At 43.3% G+C, this 22,480-nt stretch overlaps 1 protein-coding gene across 1 annotated transcript in view; it reads left to right on the plus strand.

Annotated features, from left to right (window-relative positions):
* Positions 1–13,886, plus strand: part of LOC126507585 (disintegrin and metalloproteinase domain-containing protein 2-like) — a 41,404-nt gene extending 27,518 nt beyond the window's left edge. Inside the window, exons 15-20 of the mRNA XM_050152134.1 lie at positions 1,621–1,726; positions 4,402–4,585; positions 7,359–7,436; positions 7,668–7,797; positions 12,491–12,656; positions 13,853–13,886. Of these exons, the coding sequence (XP_050008091.1) occupies positions 1,621–1,726; positions 4,402–4,585; positions 7,359–7,436; positions 7,668–7,797; positions 12,491–12,656; positions 13,853–13,886 (698 nt within the window). The remainder of the gene's footprint in view (positions 1–1,620; positions 1,727–4,401; positions 4,586–7,358; positions 7,437–7,667; positions 7,798–12,490; positions 12,657–13,852) is intronic.
* The last annotated feature ends 8,594 nt before the right edge of the window (positions 13,887–22,480 follow it).

Below are 22,480 nucleotides of genomic sequence, written 5' to 3' on the forward strand. Positions count from 1 at the left end.
TTTTTTGGTTTTTCGAGACAGGGTTTCTCTGTGGCTTTGGAGCCTGTCCTGGAACTAGCTCTGTAGACCAGGCTGGTCTCGAACTCACAGAGATCCGCCTGTCTCTGCCTCCCGAGTGCTGGGATTAAAGGCGTGCACCACCATTTTGTTTGTTTGTTTGTTTGGTTGATATGTTTGTTTGTTGTTCTCTGAGTTTCTTGGAACAGTGAACTAAATGTTACATTATCACACAGACCTCAAAAACCAAATGTATGTTTATATCTATTCATCTAGAATCACCTCCATTTCTATTTTTGCTACTTTTGGGGGAACGAATTCATTTTTATTTTAAGTATGTGGGTGTTGGAAATCAAACCAAGACCCCTGAAAGAGCAATCACAATTCTCTACCATCTCCCCACCCCATCTATTTCTCGTACTTTTTTTTTTTTACTTGAAGATTGTATCCTTTGTGCTGTTTCTCAATGTCAAGACCCTTGCACCGTTATTTGAGTGCACCCAACTGTCTTTGTTCTGTTCACACCTGAGTGAAATTGCAGAGACTTATCTGCCAAGCCTTCCCTCCTCCGTGGTTGGTGTTGAAAAGGCCTGCCTGTGGATTGTGCACCCTGCAGGTACTGCCGCCCGTGTTTCTACTCCACGAGACCTAAGAGGCGAGGCCAGTCGTCAGCATTCAGTTGCTGTTTGTTGATATTCGTTGATATCATTGAGCTTCGGTTAGAGTTTGGAGAAGGTTGTTGGCCTGTGTCTCAACCATGGGATTCCAGGGTTCTCCGCTGTGTGCTCTGACGTGTACACAGGCAGGCGTGAAAGCATGAGGCATCCAAAGCCTTCTCCCCCTGAGCTGGTCTCCTATCTTGCCTAGGTTTACTCTCAGGAGGAAACTGGACAGGAGCCAATGGAGTGTGACAGATCTAAAAATTGTCCCTGCAGCTATGAAATATTCAGATTCTGCCTGCTTTCTAGTCCATAAGCAACAGTTTGCTGCTCTAACCAGGCTCATAATCTGCACTTCTTACCCACAACATATTCAGCAAGTTAGTTCTGAAACAAAGCAAACCATCGGCTTTGGGCTCACTGGCATCTCTACGCAACTTAACCGAGCACCTAGTGACTGTCCAGGATGCTGTTGCGACAGGTCACTTTCCTCCAGCCAGGCAGTGCAGGTGTCAAAAGTCCCAATCAGAGGTTTCAGCAAGCCTAGAATGGATGGAGGCTGGAAATAGAAACTTTTCTCTAGGAAGTTTGGGAATTGAAGCTAAGATGAATCAGAGATGAAAGTAAATGGTGAATAGTTTGATTGAAAAGACATTTATGCAAAAAAAAGCCCACCTTTATTCACAGTAAGTCAATGATTTAAGAAACTGACTTTCTTGTTTACATGTATGGGGAATATTAGCATGACATATTAGGAACTGTGCAGGAGACATCAAGTTTGAAGTATTTGACTGAGATAGTTTTGTGCCATCATCCACATGCCTTTAGTTTCAATTTTATGTAATGTTTGTTTTCTGTGCAATACATTCTGAACCGTTTCAGAACCTTGAAAGTGTTCATTACCCATTTCAATGCAAAGGACCGGATATTCATTGCAACTAGCACCCTTCTGTTTGCCTTCCAGAAGCCGACTTTGGTACAAATGAATGCTATGACGAGCTGAACTCGAAAACGGACGTATCTGGGAACTGTGGGATCAGCCCCTCGGGGTACAAAGCCTGCGCACCTAAGTATGCCTTAAAGAATGTGACCAAACTCTAGCTCCTTACACTTGAAAATGCCACCAGTTACTTTCATAAGGAAGCAAAATAACAGCTGACCATGAGGTCTGCCGTGTTTGATCCAGTGACAGATGTCAGGAGTGCCTAAAAAGGTTCCCTGCCATGTCCCACACACCTGGGGTGTTGTCCCAGTTGAACTAATTTGTCTGTACCTGAATTGTTCTCTGTCTTTTGCCACTCATCAGACATATTTCTATGAAGGTCCACTCATCAGACATAAGCATTCAGTTTTTTGACATTTTTGATGTTGTCTCCTTGATTCACGGCATACTTTTGTGACTCCGGTTCTGGAGAGCAGTGACAGGTGGGCCCCAGGGACTCCTAGGTGGCCCTGTCTCACAAAACAAGGTGGAGAGGGATAGATAAAGACACCTGTCATTGACCTATGGTCTCTCTACACATGCGCACAGGCAGCTAGGCCATCATACACACCACACACAAACACTTACACAACACACACACACACACAAAGTGGGCATTCTTCTTTGTACATTTCTGTTTATTTGCTTTATGTGTGTGGCAAAACAGTGATGCCTGGTGAGGCTAGAACAAGGGTTACCTTTGTGAGTTACCAATGTGGATGCTGGGAATCAAACTCAGGTCCTCTGGAAGAGCAGCCAGTGTTCTTAAGAAGTGAGCCATCTCTCCAGCCCCAAGACTGGGCGTTCTTTATAGAGTTAAAATTAAAGTACAAGAAAGGGAAACGTTAATGAAGAACCTGTGTGCAGCCCTGACCAAAGTGTTCCTAACATCTGGTAATAGACTGACCTCGGGGCTGCCTGCAAGCACCTGAGATTTGGCACCCTAGAAACTTCCCAAGGATTTGGGCTTGTGGGGTCTTTTTGTTTATATTTGGGTTTTTTTTTTTTTTTGGTTTGGCTTTGTTTTATTTTGTTTGAAAGGGTATCATGAGAAGATCGTCGCTGTAAAAGAAAATGCATGTTTTCAGCCGGGCAGTGGTGGCACATGCCTTTAATGCCAGCGTGTGGGAGGCAGAGGCAGGCGGATCTCTGTGAGTTCAAGGCCAGCCTGGACTGTCTGTTAGAGCTAGTTCCAGGACAGCTAGGGCTGTTACACAGAGAAACCCAGTCTCAATAAAACAAGAAACAGAAAGAAAGAAAGAAAGAAAGAAAGAAAGAAAGAAAGAAAGAAAGAAAGAAAGAAAATGCATGTTTTCATGAAGTGGGGGTAATTCCATGTCTGTTTGTTTTAATAAACCCTATTATGTGGAAAGGAAAGATTAAACGGTTAAGGTTATGGCTGTGATTAGCAGAGAAGCCATATGCACATACTATCTAAGCCACAATTCACTATCTGGGTGATGGAATGTGGAATGATTACTAAATTGTGGCTTAGATAGTATGCATGGTGTGTGTGTGTGTGTGTGTGTGTGTGTGTGTGTGTGTGCACGTGCATACGTATGCATGCATGTTGTGTACAGACAGGATTTGCTGAAGGTGCCTGTGTTTTGTCTCCGAGTTTTGCTGTTACAGATTTGTCTGTAGACCCGTGTCTCGCCGTGCTGTCCATCACAGTGGTACTTCTTCCCCAAGTACTTAACCTGGATCCTTTGGACGGCTCAGGCTCAGCTCAGTTACTGGCATCCATTGCCCACTGAGATTGCTGGTCTCAAAGTGATGCCGGCTGAGGGATTTCTATAGTGTGCATCAAAGCAAGAAAGGCTCCTCCAGCATCAGGGTTACTGGTTTTCCTGGCCAGCCCTTCCAGGCTAAAAGAATAACACTTAGCTAAGAAAGAGGGAGCAGCAGCGTGCCTAATAGACACAGTTTCTCCCTTCCTTTCCTGAGTCTGCGTTCTTCCTGCACTTAAGTGCGCACCTGTCTATCGTGCAAAGCCTTGGTCTCATCAAGCATGGGAGTCAGTTAGTTCAGAGGCAAAGAGATGGTATCTGGTCCGCCCCCATTCTGACAAGCTAGCTGACTGGAGGGTGGAAGGAGAGTGTCTTCAAAGACCATCTTGCCAGGAAGCTGATTTGCAAGCCACTTCTATAGGAGATGACTGTCCTTGCCGACAGGTATCCTCTCTGTGTGTGAAGCAGGAAGATGGCATACGTTTTGTCCCCTGTTGGCTAGACCATGCCATAGCTTTCTGGTCTACATTCTTGTTTGTTTGACCAACAGTTTTCATTTTTAGTATTGTTCTTCTATACCTAATGCCCCTTTATTGTTTTGTATGCGTTTCTTGGGTTTTTCTGCACTACCATTAGGGCATATATGCTTTTATTATTTTATCATAATAATATGCGTGATGTATGGTGCTTTGGGGATGTGAACTTCAATATCTTATCCGTTGTTAAGCCAAAAAGGAAACGCAATCAGTCTGGTGGACAGGCCAATTGCTCTTTTTTAAAAGTTAGAATAAGCTTGGATCTGATTGTGTTTAAGGATCAAATACAGGTGATGACATCACAAATGGTAATCTAGCCAATGGAAGAGTTCACAATTAATTTGTTCATTATTGTCAATAATCCAGTAAGGACTCTGTGGGTGTTATTCAAAATTAATTGCCAACTCCAATGTTTAATTTAAATTTATTTGTCTTTGAAATTATATTAAAGTATTTCTCTATTAAAATAATGGCTTTCATTTATCTGTAAATTATAGTGACCGGAAGTGTGGGAAATTAATATGTAAATACAAAAGTGAGAATTTAATTAAAATAAGAGCTGCCACTATAATTTATGCCAATATAAGCGGACACATCTGCGTTTCCCTGGAATATGCCACTGATCATAAAGACAGCGACAACATGTGGGTGAGAGACGGAACTGTCTGCGCCACCAACAAGGTAGGTGATCTCACCCCAGCAACTCGCCAGTGTTAATGTAGTGAGTACTTATTGAGATGTATGCCTAGTAATGTGTTCTCTCAAAAAAAAATGTAAGTACGCAATCAATGATGAAATTTGGAAAATAACATCAAAACTCAAAGAATAAAATAGAATAAAGCCATTGATCCTAAAATTATGCTCTATCATTAGTGGTATTTTTTAAAAGAAATATAATAATAATAATGCCATTGATCCTGCACAGCTGCTGCTGCTAAGGCTGTCTCGTTGGCTGCTTTTTGTGGAAGTCACACAAATTCCCAGAAGACACAATCACGGGGTTCACCCCTGCATTTTGTTACACTTTCAGAATGTTGCAGAAAGAGCACACTTGTGATGTGGTGGATTATCTTTTGGCATAATTATCTTAAATAATGGTGAAAATAAAGATTCTACAGAGTAAAACATAAAACAGACAAATCTAACTAGCATGGGATGGTTAGTTCTGTCAACTTGCTGCCTGGGAAGAGAGTCTCTTTTGGGAAGAGGAATTATCTAGATCAAATCGGTCCCAAGGGCATGGGGTGGGGGAGTGGATTGTTAATTGATGGAGGGAGGCACAGCCCCCTGTGGGCAGCACCATTCCCTCGGCAGGGGATCCTGAGCAATTTAATGGCAAGGAGGACAAAATGAAAATCATGGTGCAGAATCATGGCCCAAACATGGGGCAGCTTGATGATGCTCCTTCCTTCCAGCCCTTAGACTCTGGTCACTTTTCTGGTTAGTTTTCCTCCATTTCTTAGGCTCTTTAGCCTCAGACACCCTGTCTGCAGGTTCATCCGTGCCTCCCTCCTCCTGGCCACATCTGCTGCAGTGAAGTTCCCATGCAGTGAGGTTTCCATGCAATGAAGTTTCCATGCAGTGAAGTTTCCATGCAGTGAGGTTCCCATGCAGTGGGGTTCCCATGCAGTGAGGTTCCCATGCAGTGAGGTTCCCATGCAGTGAAGTTTCCATGCAGTGAGGTTTCCATGCAGTGAGGTTCCCATGCAGTGAGGTTTCCATGCAGTGAGGTTTCCATGCAGTGAGGTTCCCATGCAGTGAGGTTCCCATGCAGTGAGGTTTCCATGCACTGAAGTTTCCAGTCCCCTTAGTATGTTCACGAGGACTAGAATTTCTGTGTAGTGCCCTTTCCAGTTTGATCTTGGTTTCTGGTCTTCTTTGTTCTGAAGTCACTGTCCTGTTTTATTCTAGTTCTTCATCTGTGTTTCCCTTTAGGGATTTTTGAGAATGTTAATTACATCCATAAAACTAATTTGTTCCCTTCCATTGAAAAGGCCATGCTTTTCTGTTTGCTTTTTGTTCCTTACGATTTTTGTTGTCGTTGCAAATTAGGTGTCTGAAAGATCTGCTTCTCTGGGTGTTTGAAGAGTGGCTCAGTATTGAGAATGTTTTTGATAATCATTTTATCTCATCCTTAGATAATTATGTATATTATGGGCACAATGTTGTTGTATTGAGGAGCAGCGGGCCACTTCCTGCCTGGCTCCCATCCGCCTGGCTAGCTTATACCCTGAAATAACAACTGACAAATTATATTCATTTAAACACTGCCTGGCCCGTTATTTCTAGCCTCATCTTGGCTAACTCTCACATCTTAATTAACCCATTTCTATTAATGTGTATTGCCACTTGACTGTGGCTTACCGGCATGAGTCTGGCCAGCGTCCGTCTCGGAGAGGAGAGCCATGGCATCTGCCACACTGCCTTCTTCCTCCCAGAATTCTGTTCTGTCTACTCCACCCACCTAAGGGCTGCCCTATCAAAAGGCCAAGGCAGCTTCTTTATTTAGCTTCTTTATTTAACCAATGAAAGTAGCACATAGACAGAAGATCCTCCTACACCACAATGTGGTATTTTTGAGACCTGGAAACACTTCTGCAGTGATCAGATCAGAGCAGCCAGAATCTCTATCTTTTAAGTATTTACTGTTTTTCATTTGACATACATACCATGTCATATGTCACCCTCTTCTGCAGTACAGTACCAGCTTACTCTCCTTTCCAACTGTAACATTTTACCTGTTAGCAAACCTTCCTTCATCTCCCCGCCCCCACCCATACCGCATCCAGTCCCTCAGAATTCTCTAATTCTATTTGGAGTCACCTAATGATGATGTCACACAACGCCCTATATGCTCTTCCACGTTGCCACAAACAGCAAGGTTGCATTCTGCTTTTGTGGCAAATAACAACTTCAATATGCATTTTATATATGGAGTACGATCATTTGTAATGGGTTGATTTTCAACAATTTGTAATAATTGCATTACTACATTTTTCTCATGCAGCATATATGCCGCATTTTATCTACCTATCTATTGGCCACAGTGAGACCGGCGATATCTCTTGGCCATTATGTATAATATAAACAGGACAGTGTAGGTGTCGCGTCAGCAGCCTAACGTTATTTCCTTTGTGTGTGTACCTAGCTGTGGGAGCCTGGGATAACTCTAAATCTTTCTCTTGTTGATTTACTTCAAGGACTTTTCACACACTTTGCGTAAGAACTATACTAGTACACATTCCTACCTTTTGGCCACACCTTTGCTGGGATGTGTGTTGGGGTGTCGTTGTTTTTTTTTTTTTTTTTTTTTTGGATTTTTGCCATATTGCCAATAGCCAGCTTAACTGGGACAGGGTGGTATTTCAAGGTGGTTTTTATCTTAAGAGAGTACAGAATGCTTTTTAAAAAGTGATGAATCCAGCTGACATATCAGGCCCCTTGTCCATTCCAGGTTTGCATGAACAAAGAATGTGTAGAAGCTACAGTCTTGAATTATAATTGCTTCCCGAGAAACTGCAACAACCATGGTGTAAGTGGCAGACCCAAGAGTGAGAAAGGCAAGCCCTCCGAACTGCTCGGGAGAGCCTGGGCTGAGTCCCCTCTCCCCCAGGTCCCTCCCCACCTCACCTGCTGCCCTCCTTCCCAATAAGAAGCCACAAAGGAAAATGGATATTATCTGACATAAATACTAGTTTGCATATTTCCTGGTGTAAATGAACCCGGCTGCCGGTCTTAGCCCGTGACTTTATGCTGTTTTCAGGTCTGTAATAACAAGAGGCATTGCCACTGTACGGCCTCATACTTACCTCCCGACTGTGTGAATATGCAGGATGAATGGCCTGGTGGAAGCCTTGACAGTGGCAATCAACAGCGAGCTGAGTCGGTCCCTGGTAAGTCTTCCTACGGAGTGGAAAACGTAGTTAAAACATTGTGGGACAGAGGCAGTAAATGCTTGTCTCACAAACATGAGGACTGGAGTTTTGTCCCAAGAACTCACGTCAGAATGCTGTGGAGGCACAAACGTGGAATTCTGCCACTGAGGCAGAGAGAGGAGCCAGTCTAGATTAACCAGTAACCTTCGGGCTAGGGAGACACAGAAGTTAAGGAGTTGAGAAACTGAGGAAGACACACACACACACACACACACACTGCTAAGAATGTTAAGTCAGTCTACAGTGGCCACAGCAAGGTCCAAAATAGAGAAAAGTAGTCGGCCAAAGAGAGCCATAGTTGTGGCCTTAGTGGACTGTTTCTAATCCAAACTCGGGAACGTAGATGGACAGAACCCTGTTTTGTGAACTCTACATGGTGAGAAGTAAGTAAGTTCTGGGCTCACGTCTGTACCAGGAAGACACAGGCTGGCAACGCCCCCAGGTGTGACCAGGAATTGTCAGCCACAGGGTAGAACCAAGAAACCAGAGTCAAAAGTTCCCTGAGAATTTGGAAGTTATAGTTAAGAAACTGCAGCACGAATAATAAAAAAAAAAAAACCCAGAGACAGATATTGGGGTTCAACCTGAAGGTCAGAAAAAGCAAAGCAGCCAGCCACTGGCTCTTACCTCTACCTCAGACTGAAATGGTGATCCTGCCACCACGAATCCTCAGACTGAGATTGAGTGAGACCTGTCTCCTCCTGTTTTATATTCATCTCTAGTTCTGGGATTAAAGGAATGCACCACCACTGCCCGGCCTCTGTGGCTAGCTAGTGTGGCTGCTGGGATTGAAGGTGAATGCCACCACTCCCTGGCCTGTATGGCTGACTAGTGTGGCTGCACTGACCTTCAGGCAAGCTTTATTTATTAAAACACAAACAATACAGCACTATAAGAAACCCGCCACAAAAAAAAAAAAAGACAGAAAAGAAAATCAGAAGGAAGGCCCAAATGCTTTCCAAGATGAATTGAGATATATTTTTGCAAAGAAAAAAATAGCACTGAGAAAAATATAACCCTAATAACAAATTCAGATGCATAAACCAGCGATGACAACAAAATCACAATCAAGCATCCTTGGTCGCTGCACATGTGAAAATCTTTAACATGAAGCTAGCTCATAGTGTATAGTTATCTGTATTCAAAGTTAAAATTCCAGACCAGGCCTAGGGATAGATTATCATGGTAGAAAACTTAGATAGCCCATATAAGACCCCGAGTTCAATCCCAGGTACCACCATGAAGGGGAAAAAAAAATCCATGCCAATGGGTGTCTACTGTAACACTCTCAACTAGCGCCGTTCACTATAGCAACAAAACTCAAAAGACAAAAATGGCGCTCGTTGCAAGGTATTTAGCCCTAACTCCTGAGGATTTTGTTGCTATTGTTATTTGTTTTGAGATACTCTTTAAGGTAAAGCCAGAAGAATCAAGTTTGAGCAAGACATGACTTCCAAATGGCCTGCGTTTCCTGTGAAAAGCGTGGTGTCTTTTCCAACAAACTTCATGCCCGTGATAGTTGTACAGCAGAACCGTATTTCCGCGTTCCCATCTTGTTTTTCAGCTTGTTTAGAGCAGGTCCAACCACCAGCCATGTTTCCCTGTGAGTTCTCAGATGGAGAAGCATGACTGCCTATGTGTGGTGGTTTGTGTAGGTGTGGCCCCCATAGACTCAGGTGTTTGAGTGTTTGCCCTATAAAGAGGTGTGGCCTTGTTGGAGGAGGTGTGGCCTTACCGGAGAAAATGAGTCACTGTGGAAGCAGACTTTGAGGACTCGGAAGCGCACTCAGTCTCCTTCTGCTGCCTTCAGATCAAGAATGCAGAACTCTCAGCTCCTCCTCCAGCACCACGTCTGCCTGCACACTGCCTTGCTTCAAGCCATGATGATCATGGACTAAACCTCTGAACTGTAAGCCAGTCCCGATAAAATGTTTCCCTTTGTAAGAGTTGCTGCGGTCATGGTGTCTCTTCACAGCAATAGAAACCTAACTAAGACATTGTGCTTTCTGGAATGACTCAAACTCTCTCAAAAGCGAAACTTCTGCCCTGCTGCTGTCGTGGAGTTATATATCGACCAACAGACTTGGAGAGGTTTCTGAACGTGTCCAAAGCCACCTTGAAAAGGATGCAGCACCATACAACCAAACATGGGTCATGTGAAGGTACTGTGAAGGCAACACTCTAATGTAATCACACACCTTTAAGACCAAATTGTCTCCCAGGAATGCTAATCATCTAATGAGGGTCATCATGCTATGATGTCTTTTAATAACAATTGCCTGACTTCCATGGCTGATTTAACATAGGAAGGCTTCCCCGCTAACCATATCAACCTAGCCTGGAGACACCAGCAGAGTCACTGCACTCATGATTGACAGCAGGTGCCAGCCTTTTGCATGAGGCACAAGGAAGCACAGGATCCCCCAACCTTTCGTCATTTTAAGTTATGTTGCCCCTTCAACAGCACCCTGTTATGGACTCACAGCAATGTCCTTTTGTCACAGACCCTAGCCTCTCAAACTAAGGACCCCTATCAGCAACAAGGATTCTCCAAAGAAGGTTAGTTTAGCATCCACCCTGGCGCATAGAGTGTTGAACCAACAACAAAGACTTGAGCGATTTGCCTCCTCAAGGGCAATTGCCACAGATTCTGCCCAAATTCAGGTGCCCAGAGTCACATGTGGACCAGGAGCCAGACCAGAGATATAGAAGAGTCAGAATCCCTGGTAGTGCAGACAGTTTGTACCATTGCACAGCCCTTGAGGAGATAATGAGCAGGAAGACCCCAAGAAGAAGCTGAGATGGGACAAGGAAAGAAAAGGACCTTAGCTCTGGAGGTCCCTGAGAGCAAGAACAGAGAAGCCAGGTTCTCTACCTCCCAGCCAGTCATCAGAAAAGGAATGGCTTCACTTTCTGTGCCCAGACTTGGAAAAGAAACATGAAGATGTCTATCCTGGAAGAGTGTATGACTTACTCGGAACTCCCAGTCTCCTCTGCCTCCGACTGCCGCCGCCTCCTCCTCCTGATGTTCTCCATCATCCACCAGACCATGAGATGTCTTAAAACAGCAACTAGTATAATCCTTGGTGCTGCAGAATAAGAGAGAGACTGAGATTGAGATTCCTCACCTGCCACAGAGCAGCAAAGAGACTGCAGACAACAATCTGGTCAGTTTGATAAAGGGTATCAGAAAATTGAAACCAACACATTTTATGATTAGCAATATTTATCTTCTCATAAAATTAGGAGCAAACACTGAAGTCTGCTCCCACGATACGTATTCAGTATGTTTCCTTTGTCATAGGCCTTCAACTTAGGAAAGAACAAGAAAGGAACAAAAAGACTAGAAAAGATGACGTGATGTTGCTTTTATGTCTGAGATACATTAACCACAGAGAAAATCATAACAGATTTGAAGAAGTAAAAAGCACTTCTCAAAGGTCTCACTGTGTAGCCCTGACTGACCTAGAACTCACAATGTAGCCATGTTGGCCTTAAACTCACAGAGATCCTCCTGCCTCTGCTTACCAAGTGTTGCAATTAGGGCATGCAGCACCATACTTGGTATATATATATCTTCTAAGCAACTTGCTTTTATTGTTTGTTTGTTTTTTTAATTCTGTGGATGTGTGTATGATGGGGCAGGGATTACGTGCATGTGAATCCAGGTGATTTCAGAGACCAGAGGTGTTGAATCGCCTGGCTGTTGTGAGCCAACCAATGTTGATGCTCTATGAAGTGGACAGTTTATCTAAATATGAAAACTAAACCTATATATAAATATTCTGGAAGAACTCTTTGAAAAACAATTTGTGAGAAGGGACCTGAAAATATGCTTAGGTAAAACAACAAAAAAAAAACATAATTTAGATCTAAAATATATGTATAGCATTTTTTTTTTACCAGAAATAAGAGTTTGAGAATTCCTCGCTGGTAACTTGGATCACACTTCAATTCCTTTGATCAGAGACTGCCTGGAATAAAAGAGTCTCCAAGGCAAAGCAAGGAACATGGACAGGGGAGATGGCTCAATTGTTAGCTGCTCTTCTAGAGAACCTACATGGTGGCTCACAACCACCTGTAATTCCAGTTCCAGAAGATCCAACACCCTCTTCTGGCCTTCTCAGCCACCAGTCACACACATGGTACACATACATACATACAGATAAACACTTATGCACAAGAAATTTTAAAAATCCTTTAAAAAGATACATACAAAAAGAAAAGCAAGGGGCAGGACTTTTACACTTAGATTTGGAGAGTTTGAAGGTGGGGCTTCCGGTGCCATTGTGTTATCTACATTATATACAGTTAATTATATATAAAGTTTATATATAAAATATATGGAATTATAAAGGGTTTTTTTTTGTTTTGTTCCTGTTCCTGTTGTTGTTTCAAGACAGGGTTTCTCTGTGTAACGTCCCGGCTGTCCTGGAACTCGCTTGGTAGACCAGGCTGGCCTCAAACTCACTGAGATCCGCCTGCCTCTGCCTCCCAAGTGCTGGGATTAAAAGCATGCATCACCACCACCTGGCTGAATTGCAAACTTTAAAATAGTGTAACATGTTTGTTCCAACGACGGCAGCACACAGCAATGCTGTTGTTTCAGTCCTGGCAGCTGCCTTCTAACCCCTGGTGCTTTTCTTTCCAGTAAGGCACTATGTTGCAACTGCTTACACCTTCAAGACTAAGCCTACCCAGTGGCCGTTTTTCTTGATCATCCCTTTCTACATTGTGATCTGTATCCTGATTGCCATACTGGTAAAAGTCCACTCCCAAAGGAAAAAATGGAGGACCAGCGACTTATCAAGCGATGAGTGTGTGGATTTCATACCTGCTTTCTTACTTTCATGATTAGTTGGGATAATGGATTATTAATGGTATCAAGATAGATGTAGCTAGTAACTCAGATTTAACTTTTGTCCTTTGTGTTGAAACTGAGTACTTAATATATTAATGATTACTAGAATGAATAATCGGGTTTTTTTAACGATTGGTTTTAATCTTATAAAAAATTAGTGGGTATAAAAGTGCAACAGAGATTTCTGTTGGTTTTTTTTTGTGCTACTAAGAAACATAGTCGAAAATAATCACACACACACACGCATACACACACACACACACGCATACACACACACACACACATACTGGCCTCTTTAGGGATAAAAGCAAATGAAAATTGCTATCTCCCACTTACTAAAATTATTATCAAATATGCGTTAAACATTACTTAATTTTTACTTTTCTGTATTGTAAAGAGTTCTTATTGCTATTTTGAAAAATTGACCAAAATGTTCAGGAAAATAGTTTTACCTTTTGTTCAGTTTTGACCTTTTTTTAATATACATAAATGGAGCACTAAAGAGCCAAAGGTGAAAGATAAGAATTATGTAGACCACTACGACTAAAAGACATGGCACCAGAAGAGTAGTGCACGCTATAGCAAAAGGATCATGAGTTCAAGGGCTGCCTGGTCTACTTAGTGAGTTCCCACCTAGCCCTCAACTGCAGAGTGAAAGAAACTGCCTCAGAAAGAAAAATGCAGGAGAGTGGTATGGGCTGGGGAGGTATCTCAGTGTGTTAAGTACACACACACAAGTGTGAGAACCTACTTCACCCCCAGCACCTACATAAAAACTGGGCAGACAGCGTGCACCTGACACCCAGTACAGTGGGATATAGACTGGTTCCCTCTCTAGTTCACACAGCCCAAGCTCACCTGCCTAGACATGGTGCTGGGCCCTCGCACATCAATCAAGACATTCTCACAGAATGGCCATAGACTGTTCTTCAAGTGGAATTCCATCTTCCTAGATGACTCTAAGTTGTATCATGTTGACAGTAAAAACCAAGCGAACCACAGGAAGGGGGCAATAAACTAGTAAATTTAACAGCAATGAAGGAGACCCAGGCAATTTAGCCATTTAAAAGTGTTAAGAATCTGAGAGTGGGCTCAACCTAGAAACATTGTATCCCTGTCTCTAAGTGATTGTCTCTGTCTCTAATTCTATAGGCAATTTGAAACTGAAACTGAAACAAAAGACTAGTCTGGACAGCAAAGAGTTCCACGATGTCGTGGTGAGTCTCCAACATTGCAAGGGAGAGAAGGAAGAAGAAAAATGTATTGGGCGTAAAGGGCAATAGTCATGTAGTTTGTTTCATATAACCCAAACAACAAATGACTACTTCGCCGTATTTAATTTATATCAAAAACATGAGAATGTTATACATAATATCACAATCGATCACTGAAAAGGATCCTGCAGGCTGGGGAAGTAATTCAGTCTTGAAGGCACAAGGTCCTGAGTTCTGAAGGCAGAACCCATACTGCAAGCTGGATGTGACAGCAGAGCTTGTCACCCCAGCCCTGAGGGGCAGGGACGGGACAGGCAGGCAGTCCCTGAGGCTCATGGCCAAGTCAATCTAGCTGACAAGGTGGACAGCACATGAGGAACACCAGCCAAGGTTGATCTCTGGCTTCCACATGCATGTGCACATCTGTGCATGGGTATATAAGTCCATCTGCATATACACACATGTACACAAGTACACATGCACACAAGTACACATGCACACAAGTACACGTGCACACAAGTACACATGCACACAAGTACACATGCACATACACACACACAATTTCTAGCAAGAGTCAGGTCTGGTGGTGTCAGCCTGTAATCCTGGCTTTTAGGTGGTAGAGATAGGTTCAAGAGTTCAAATTCATTCTCTACTACATAGAATTTAAGGCTAATGCTAGCATAGGTTACATCAGACTCTGTCTCAAAATATAAAAAAAAAATACATTTTCCATTTAGAATTCTGAGTTCAGCCAGGTGGTGGTGGTACATGCCTTTACTCCCATAATCCCAGTACTCGGAAGGCAGAGACAGGTGGGTCTCTGTGAGCTCGAGGCTAGCCTGGTACACAAAGCAAGTTCCAGGACAGCCAGAGATGTTACACAGAGAAGCCCTGTCTCGAAAGAAAGAAAGAAAGAAAGAAAGAAAGAAAGAAAGAAAGAAAGAAAGAGAGAGAGAGAGAGAGAGGGAGGGAGGGAGGGAGGGAGGGAGGGAGGGAGGGAGGGAGGGAGGGAGGGAGGGAGGGAGGGAGGGAGGGAGGGAGGGAAAAATTTTTTTAAAGGGCTGGAGAGATGGCCTGGCTGTTTAGAGCACTGACTGGTCTCCCAGAGGTCCTGAGTTCAATTCCCAGCAACCACATGGTGGCTCACACCCATCTGTAATGAGGTCTGGTGCCCTCTCCTGGCCTGCAGGCATACATGCAGGCAGAACACTATATATAGTGTATTTGCTGCATGGTTTAACCTGGCTAGCTCTGAGCGTGACTCTTCTCCTGTATGTGTTCTTTCAGAGTAATTCTCTTCGGTGGGCAGATAACAAATGGAAAAGAAAAAATATGCATTATCTGATTGCCTGGAAGTCAAGCCTGCATATCGTGGTTTCTATCTGGCCAGAAATCATATCTCTGTATCACATGTATGACACATATATGTGTATGTAATTCCAAAAATGATTTGCCTGTAAGGAATATAAGATTATGAGCTTTGTATTAAACTTGAATTTTTACCCTACTTCTTCTGGTGGCCCGTAGGGATAAGTCATATTATCTAGTAGGCATGTTACAGGGAAGGCTCTAATAAAATAAATGTGGTACCCTGACTCAAAGTGCAGTGGAAATGCTGCCGTGCTGTAGTCTGAGGGTCCATTGCAGCCCAAGGACGATGCTCAGCAGACACTCTGACACGTGGTGTTTATAAACACTACATGCCATGCGGAAGTACGTGTGCCGCTTCAAAGGGAGGGATGAAAACACACACAGACAGGAGTCTACCCAAGGAAGAGGGTCTGAACCCTGGGAGCCTTCGTGGAGACAAAGAACAAAAACATCAGAGGTCAAAGGGTCAGTTTAAGAGGAAAATAAAATAATAAAATGTCTATTTTCCAACTGTTCCTGAAACCTTGGGAACGGAACCCAAGGTTTATCACACACCAGGCAAATACTGTGCCACCCAGCCCCTATGAGTTTAAATACACCTTCACCATACAGGAAACAAATTTTAGCCCAGACAGTTAGAAAAACCATCAAATTTAGTAAGAAATTCAAATAATGTAATTAACAAAAGTAGTCTACTTGACCTATGGGACTCTGACAACAGGAAAATCTGAACTACTCATGTAAGCATGAATGCATGTATGTGTATATATGTGTATGCATGCATGTATATATGCATGTGTATTTGTGTATATTATGCACACCTTGTGTATGCATGCATGTATTGTGTGTGCGCATGCATGTATTATGCATGTGTTATGCGTGTGTGTATATATGCATTTATGTATGTGTGTGCATGTATGTATGTATACATATACGTATGTGTAGTATGGATGTATTACTAAGAAGTAAAGTTTGATCTATCATGTGGAATATTCTAGATCATGTTTTTTTGACTAAACTTAAGGTAAATTCATGAGGATGCCCATCATCCAGTAGGAACTGGACTAGCCTGTTTTTGTGATTTACCCCCAGCACAGAAATAACTGAACACAGGGAGGGAGAGGCAGGAGGATTAGAAGCTCACAGTAGTTTTTTGGTGAGTTTGAGACTAGCCTGTGCTACCTGAGATCCTGCCACACACACAAAAAAAGAAAGAAAAAGAGAGAGAGATAAATTTCAGATAAGTATATGATACAATGCTTAAATCCCCTAAGTATTTGAGACAAGCAATACATTCATAAATCTATGAATTAAGAAGAACATTTAGTGGGACTTTAAGTGCATTTTGAACTGTGTCTTTTTAAGTATTATTGAAAATGTGTGATGTAGTCATGTCTTAAGCTTAGAAGGTCTCTAAGCTATTTGAATGTATCTAAGGAATTGAAAAGGAAATTTTTAAAGAATTTACTCTTTTGTGTACATATAAAAGTGTGCAATATACACCCATACACGTATGTGCGTTTACCTGTGTGAACACGTGTGTTCAGGTGCACATATATGCACAAATGTGTACATGTGTATGGAAGCCAGAGACTGACCCAGGTAGGTGTTGTTATGATTTTTGGTGGCGTGGGTGACCCTGGCAGGTCCCACTGCGGTGGGAGAGGCCATGGCAGGTAGAAGGCAAGTGGATAAACCATGCAGAGAGAACTTGGGTATAGAGTTTATTTAGTGGGTATTGGGCAGAAGAAAAGAGGAAAGAGGAAAGGGGGAGGAGGAGAGACAGAGGCTGCCTCTGGAAAAGAACAGACAGAGAGAGACAGAGGAAGAGAACTGACCTGCCAGAGCAGTTTGCCTAGGTGGGAAGGGGGGGGGGAGATTGGGAATGGGACAGGATACCCAGGTGACAAGGCAGGCCCACATAATTATAACAGGAGTCTTCCTTGATCACTCTCTGCTTTATTTCTGAGGTGGCGTCTCTCACCTAAGCTTGGACTAGTCTGAGCCCACATGGCAAGCGCCTTTGATGGGAAACCTCCTTCAGCCAATGGCCTTTGAGAGGTGGACCAGGTTGAGGCATGGCTTTTGGATACCCACCCTGCTCAGTCTCTTCTTCCTGCAAGCCACACCTGAATCTCCGATCCCATTCCTATTTCCTCGCTGTGATTCGTGAGTTGCCTTTTAATAATAATAAAAAAAAAAACTTAAAATACTCCATTTGGAGTTCTCTTGGGATTTATTTGATTCGCGTTCCCCCCATTTGACACGGTCTGCATCTTGCTTTATTCACTGAAACTCATTCCCAGTCCCTAGTCAACTATTTTTTTTTTCAGGAAACAATATAGAATTGACAACAAAATTTAACAAGAAACAAAGAAAGGCCGGGCAGTAGTGGTGCACACCTTTAATCCCAGCACTTGGGAGGCAGAAGCAGGCAGATCTCTGTGAGTTCGAGGCCAGCCTGGTCTGAAAAACCAAAAAAAAAAAAAAAAAAAAAAGTTAAAATATTGAAAGTAAAGCCAAACGGTTTATTTAAAAAGGTGAAATTGATCACCGTGTTCTGAAGATGAAGGGAAATTTCAAATGCAGATATCAGCATCGTGCAGAATAAGATATATGCAGTCAGGACAAAACTGCGCTTCCTAGGTGAAATAGAAATCAACTAAAATAACGCTTTGCAAACCTGATGAAAGCAGAATTTTAATATCCACAGAAGGCTATCATATTTCTCAAAGCACTCATACTCATAACAAAAAGAAGCACGAAGTTTCGGATCTGGACAGCTTCCTCAGAAGCCTCATGTATCCTGGTTACCTTCAGGAGGTCAGCAAACACCGAAAACCAAAGTTAGCAAGAATCGGTCAATCTGTGGAATACTCTTTTCAGCAGAACCAACAGGCTCTGGGCTACGTGACCAAAGGCAGGCATGTGACTGAGTCAGGGTATTGACCCAAGCTTATTTGTCTCCAAAGCCCAGACGATCCAGTCAAAGCCAGGCTAAGAGGAAGTGTGAACTTTATTCTGAGCACCTCCACGGAGAAAATGGAGGAAGGCAAGAGAAGCTCCCAGCCCTGTTGGGAAAGTGCCTTAGAGGGGAGATGCTTACCTATTCCTGGCGTTGGAAGGACAAAGAAAGGTCTGTCTTGGAGGTTGTTACAGTTGATGTGAAAATATCAGAGTGTCTGTTGTTCTGGTGCAGCAGCGGGGCTTTATCTGTACTGAGAGCTGAGAGAAGGCTTTGTTCTCAAGCATAATGCTTCCTGGCAGGGGTTTCGCTAGACACTCAAATGAGTGACCTGATGATAGTAGGAGACTGGGCTGAGTTCCACGCCCCAGCAGCGGGCAGCCCTGGTGGGCTCAGAACAGGGCTGGGGAAAACCCACTCACAAGGCTTACTGCTGGCCTGCCTACTCCCTAGCACTGCCAAAACCAAAGGGTAAAGAAGACTGCTTATTCACGGCTCTGTTTCCTTACTGTAAAAGGTTGATGTCCCAAGATAGTTTTAAGCAGGTTATAAGAGATAATTAACCCCTCCTTTCAGCCAGGTCTCCTCTGAACAAGATGAGTTGTTCTGAGATGCCCACTGCCCTCAAGTCTCGAAGGCGGTCTCCATCTGCATGACCTGCTGCCATTTGCTGGAACAAGAGTAAGATCAGGCTGGAGTCCGACACTGGAGAATTGTAGGCTTAACCTGCAAATTTGCTTCCATCTGATAAACATAAAAATGGGACTGCTTTTCTTCTTTAAAAAGAGAAAAACAAACTTTTTGCACATACAGTGTCAGGTCAGGAAGCAGCAAGGTCTCTGGCTGCAAAGCAGGAAGAATGTGTCACTTTTAGCATAGCGAGTTCCACTGCTTAAGTGTTAGGATGCTCAATGCCCTTGCTTAGCCTGGTGATAGCTCCGATTTTTGGAGACAGGGTTCTCTGTGTAACTATGAAACTCACTCTGTAGACCAGGCTAGATTCAAACTCAGAGATACACCTGCCTCCAGAATGCTGGGATTAAAGGAGTGTGCCACCACCACTAGGCAAAAATTTTAAAGATTACACAAAGAGCTACATTTTAAATATATTAGCATTGTTGTAAAACAGCACAAGAGAGACCTTGATGGGTTCCATAGCAGTAAAGACTTCACGGGACAGACAAATACACCTACGAGACAGAGTTTTAGTGTAGAGTGTTAGGAACTGCAGACCCTCAGACCCTGAACTTTCTATGGACCCTTGCCTGCTGGAGTAAACAACTTGTTTTCCTATGCTTGCAGCTGCTCTGAGCAGGAAACCCTCAGGAGTTCCTGATAACAAGGGCGTGTTTCCTGGTGGACTTTTAGTAGAAAACCCTGAGAGCTAGGGTGTGGCCACTGGTCAGGGAGAGCACTATATAAGCTGCCTGGGAACACAATAAAATTGGCATTCTTGCTTCAAGAGTGACCCCTGTCTCTTTGTGGTCTTTTCTCCCCAGACCCTTGCCCCACTGCAGTTCCGGGTGGTGCAGGTGCCAAAGTGGAGTTTGTTTGAAATAAAGGGAATGGGAAAGGAAGAATGGAAAAGAGAGAGAGAGAGAGAGAGAGAGAGAGAGAGAGAGAGAGAGAAGAGAGAAGAGAGAAGAGAGAAGAGAGAAGAGAGAAGAGAGAAGAGAGAAGAGAGAAGAGAGAAGAGAGAAGAGAGAAGAGAGAAGAGAGAAGAGAGAAGAGAGAAGAGAGAAGAGAGAAGAGAGAGAAGAGAGAAAGAAGCAGGAAAAGTCCTACCTGCCCCTTCAGAGGAAGAGGGGGAAAGAGACCAAAAGTGAGTAGAGCTTGTCTCTGAAAGGGACTTTTGCACCTGCTTACAAACTAGGGCCGTGGGCTGACCAGGGTACTGCCCGATGACAGAGCAGGCCAGGATAAAGCCTGGATCTTAACAGGCACAACCATTGTTTATAATCTGTACTGAAATCTACATTATAGAAAAGGCAGAAGACCCATGCCTTTGAGTCATAGTGTCACTATTCCAGCCACACAGCAGTGGCAGGCACATCCGGGTTCCAGGGCCACGCATGTGCAGACAAGCACTCAGGCAAAATACTTAGCCGCCCGGGGAACCCTAAAAGGCCCTGCGTGACCTACATGCAGCATGGTTGTATCACCTACTTATGATGCAGTTATGTAAGCCCTTGTGTGCATGCATGAGCAGCATCCTCTGCTTATGACGTAGCTACATCGACCCCACCCACCCACCCACACCTCACCCCCTCCACACACACCCACCTCCCCACACACCCTTTAAAAGCTGGACACAACATCCTCAAGCTCTTTTTTTTTAAATATTTATTTATTATGTATACAATATTCTGTCTGCATGTATGCCTGAAAGCCAGAAGAGGGCACCAGCCTCATTACAGATGGTTGTGAGCCACCATGTGGTTGCTGGGAATTGAACTCAGGACCTTTGGAAGAGCAGGCGATGCTCTTAACCTCTGAGCCATCTCTCCAGCCCCCTCAAGCTCTTTTTCTTAACACCAACCTCACCAGGCCTGTACACGCGACTCTAATAAACTCTTAAGTGGGTTTGTTGTGTGCTTAATTCTCACTCACGCCAGGTAATGCCACACAGCAAAAGCTTGGTCAAATGACTTTGGTTAAAAGGGTGAACACTCTTGTCTCTGTCCAAAAGACTAGATGTATATAGATTAGAGAGATGTTCTTAGCACAATGAGAAGTGCGCTAAATCTATACATAGAAGTTGACCTGTTGCCAGGCACTGTGAAAGGATCAGCAAAGCTGCCATTTTCCTTGTGGACTATCTATGATTTCAAGTTTTATTTTGATACTAAAAGAGCTTCAGTTATTATTTTTTTTTTTCTGAGACAGGGTTTCTCCGTGTAGCCCGGGCTGTCTAGAACTCGCTCTGTAGACCAGGCTGGCCTCGAACTCACAGAGATCCGCCTGCCTCTGCCTCCCAAGTGCTGGGATTAAAAGCATGCGCCACCACCACCCGGCTTATGTGAGTCTCTCTTGGTGTCCTCATTGTTGTCTAAATTCTCTGGAATTGTGGTTTGTAGGCTGGCTTTCTTTGCTTTATGTTTAAAAAACACCTATGAGTGAGTACATGTGATAATTGTCTTTCTGTGTCTGAATTACCTCACTCAAAATAATGTTTTCTAGCTTCATCCATTTTCCTGCAAAATCAAGCTGTCGTCATTTTTTTCTGCTGTGTAGTACTCCATTGTGTAAATGTGCCACATTTTTCTAATCCATTCTTCGATCGAGGGACATTTAGGTTGTTTCCAGGTTCTGGCTATGACAAACAATGCTGCTATGAACATGGTTGAGCACATGTTCTTATGGCATGATTGAGCATCCTTTGGATATATACCCAAAAGTGGGTCTTGAGGTAGGTTGTTTCCTAACTTTCTGAGAAACCACCACACTGACATCCAAAGGGTTTGTACCAGCTTGCATTCCCACCAGCAATGCAGAAGTGTTCCCTTTACCCCACAACCTCTCCAGCAGAAGTTGTCAACAGTGTTTATGATCTTGGCTATTCTTACAGGTGTAAGATGGAATCTCAGAGTTGTTTTGATTTGCATTTCTCTGATGGCTAAGGATGTTTAGCATTTCCTTAAGTGTCTTTCAGCCATTTGAGATTCCTCTGTTGAAAGTTCTCTGTTTAGGTCTGTACTCCATTTTTTTTATTAGATTATGTGACCTTTTGGTGTTCAATTTTTTGAGTTCTTTGTATATTTTGAAGATCAGACCTCTCTGTCTGATGTGGGGTTAGTGAAGATCTTTTCCCATTCTGTAGGCTGTCCTTTTGTCTTGTTGACCATGTCCTTTGCTTTACAGAAGCTTTTCAGTTTCAGGAGGTCCCATTTATTAATTGTTTCTCTCAGTGTCTGTGCTGCTGGGGTTCTATTTAGGAAGTGGTTCCCTGTGCCAATGTGTTCAAGTGTACTTCCCACTTTCTCTTCTATAAGGTTCAGTGTGACTGGCTTTATGTTGAGGTCTTTGATCCATTTGGACTTGAGTTTTGTGCATGGTGATAGTATTGGGTCTATTTTCATTTTTCTACATGTTGATATCCAGTTATTCTAGCACCACTTGTTAAATATGCTCTCTTTTTCCATTTGATATTTTTTGCTTCTTTATCAAAGATCAGGTGTTCGAAGATGTGTGGATTGATGTCCGGGTCTTCTATTCAGTTCCATTGGTCCT

Source organism: Alexandromys fortis, unplaced genomic scaffold (assembly GCF_014885135.2).
Source record: "Alexandromys fortis isolate MF-2015 unplaced genomic scaffold, M_Fortis_MF-2015_v1.1 scaffold_75, whole genome shotgun sequence".
Classification (NCBI taxonomy): domain Eukaryota; kingdom Metazoa; phylum Chordata; class Mammalia; order Rodentia; family Cricetidae; genus Alexandromys; species Alexandromys fortis.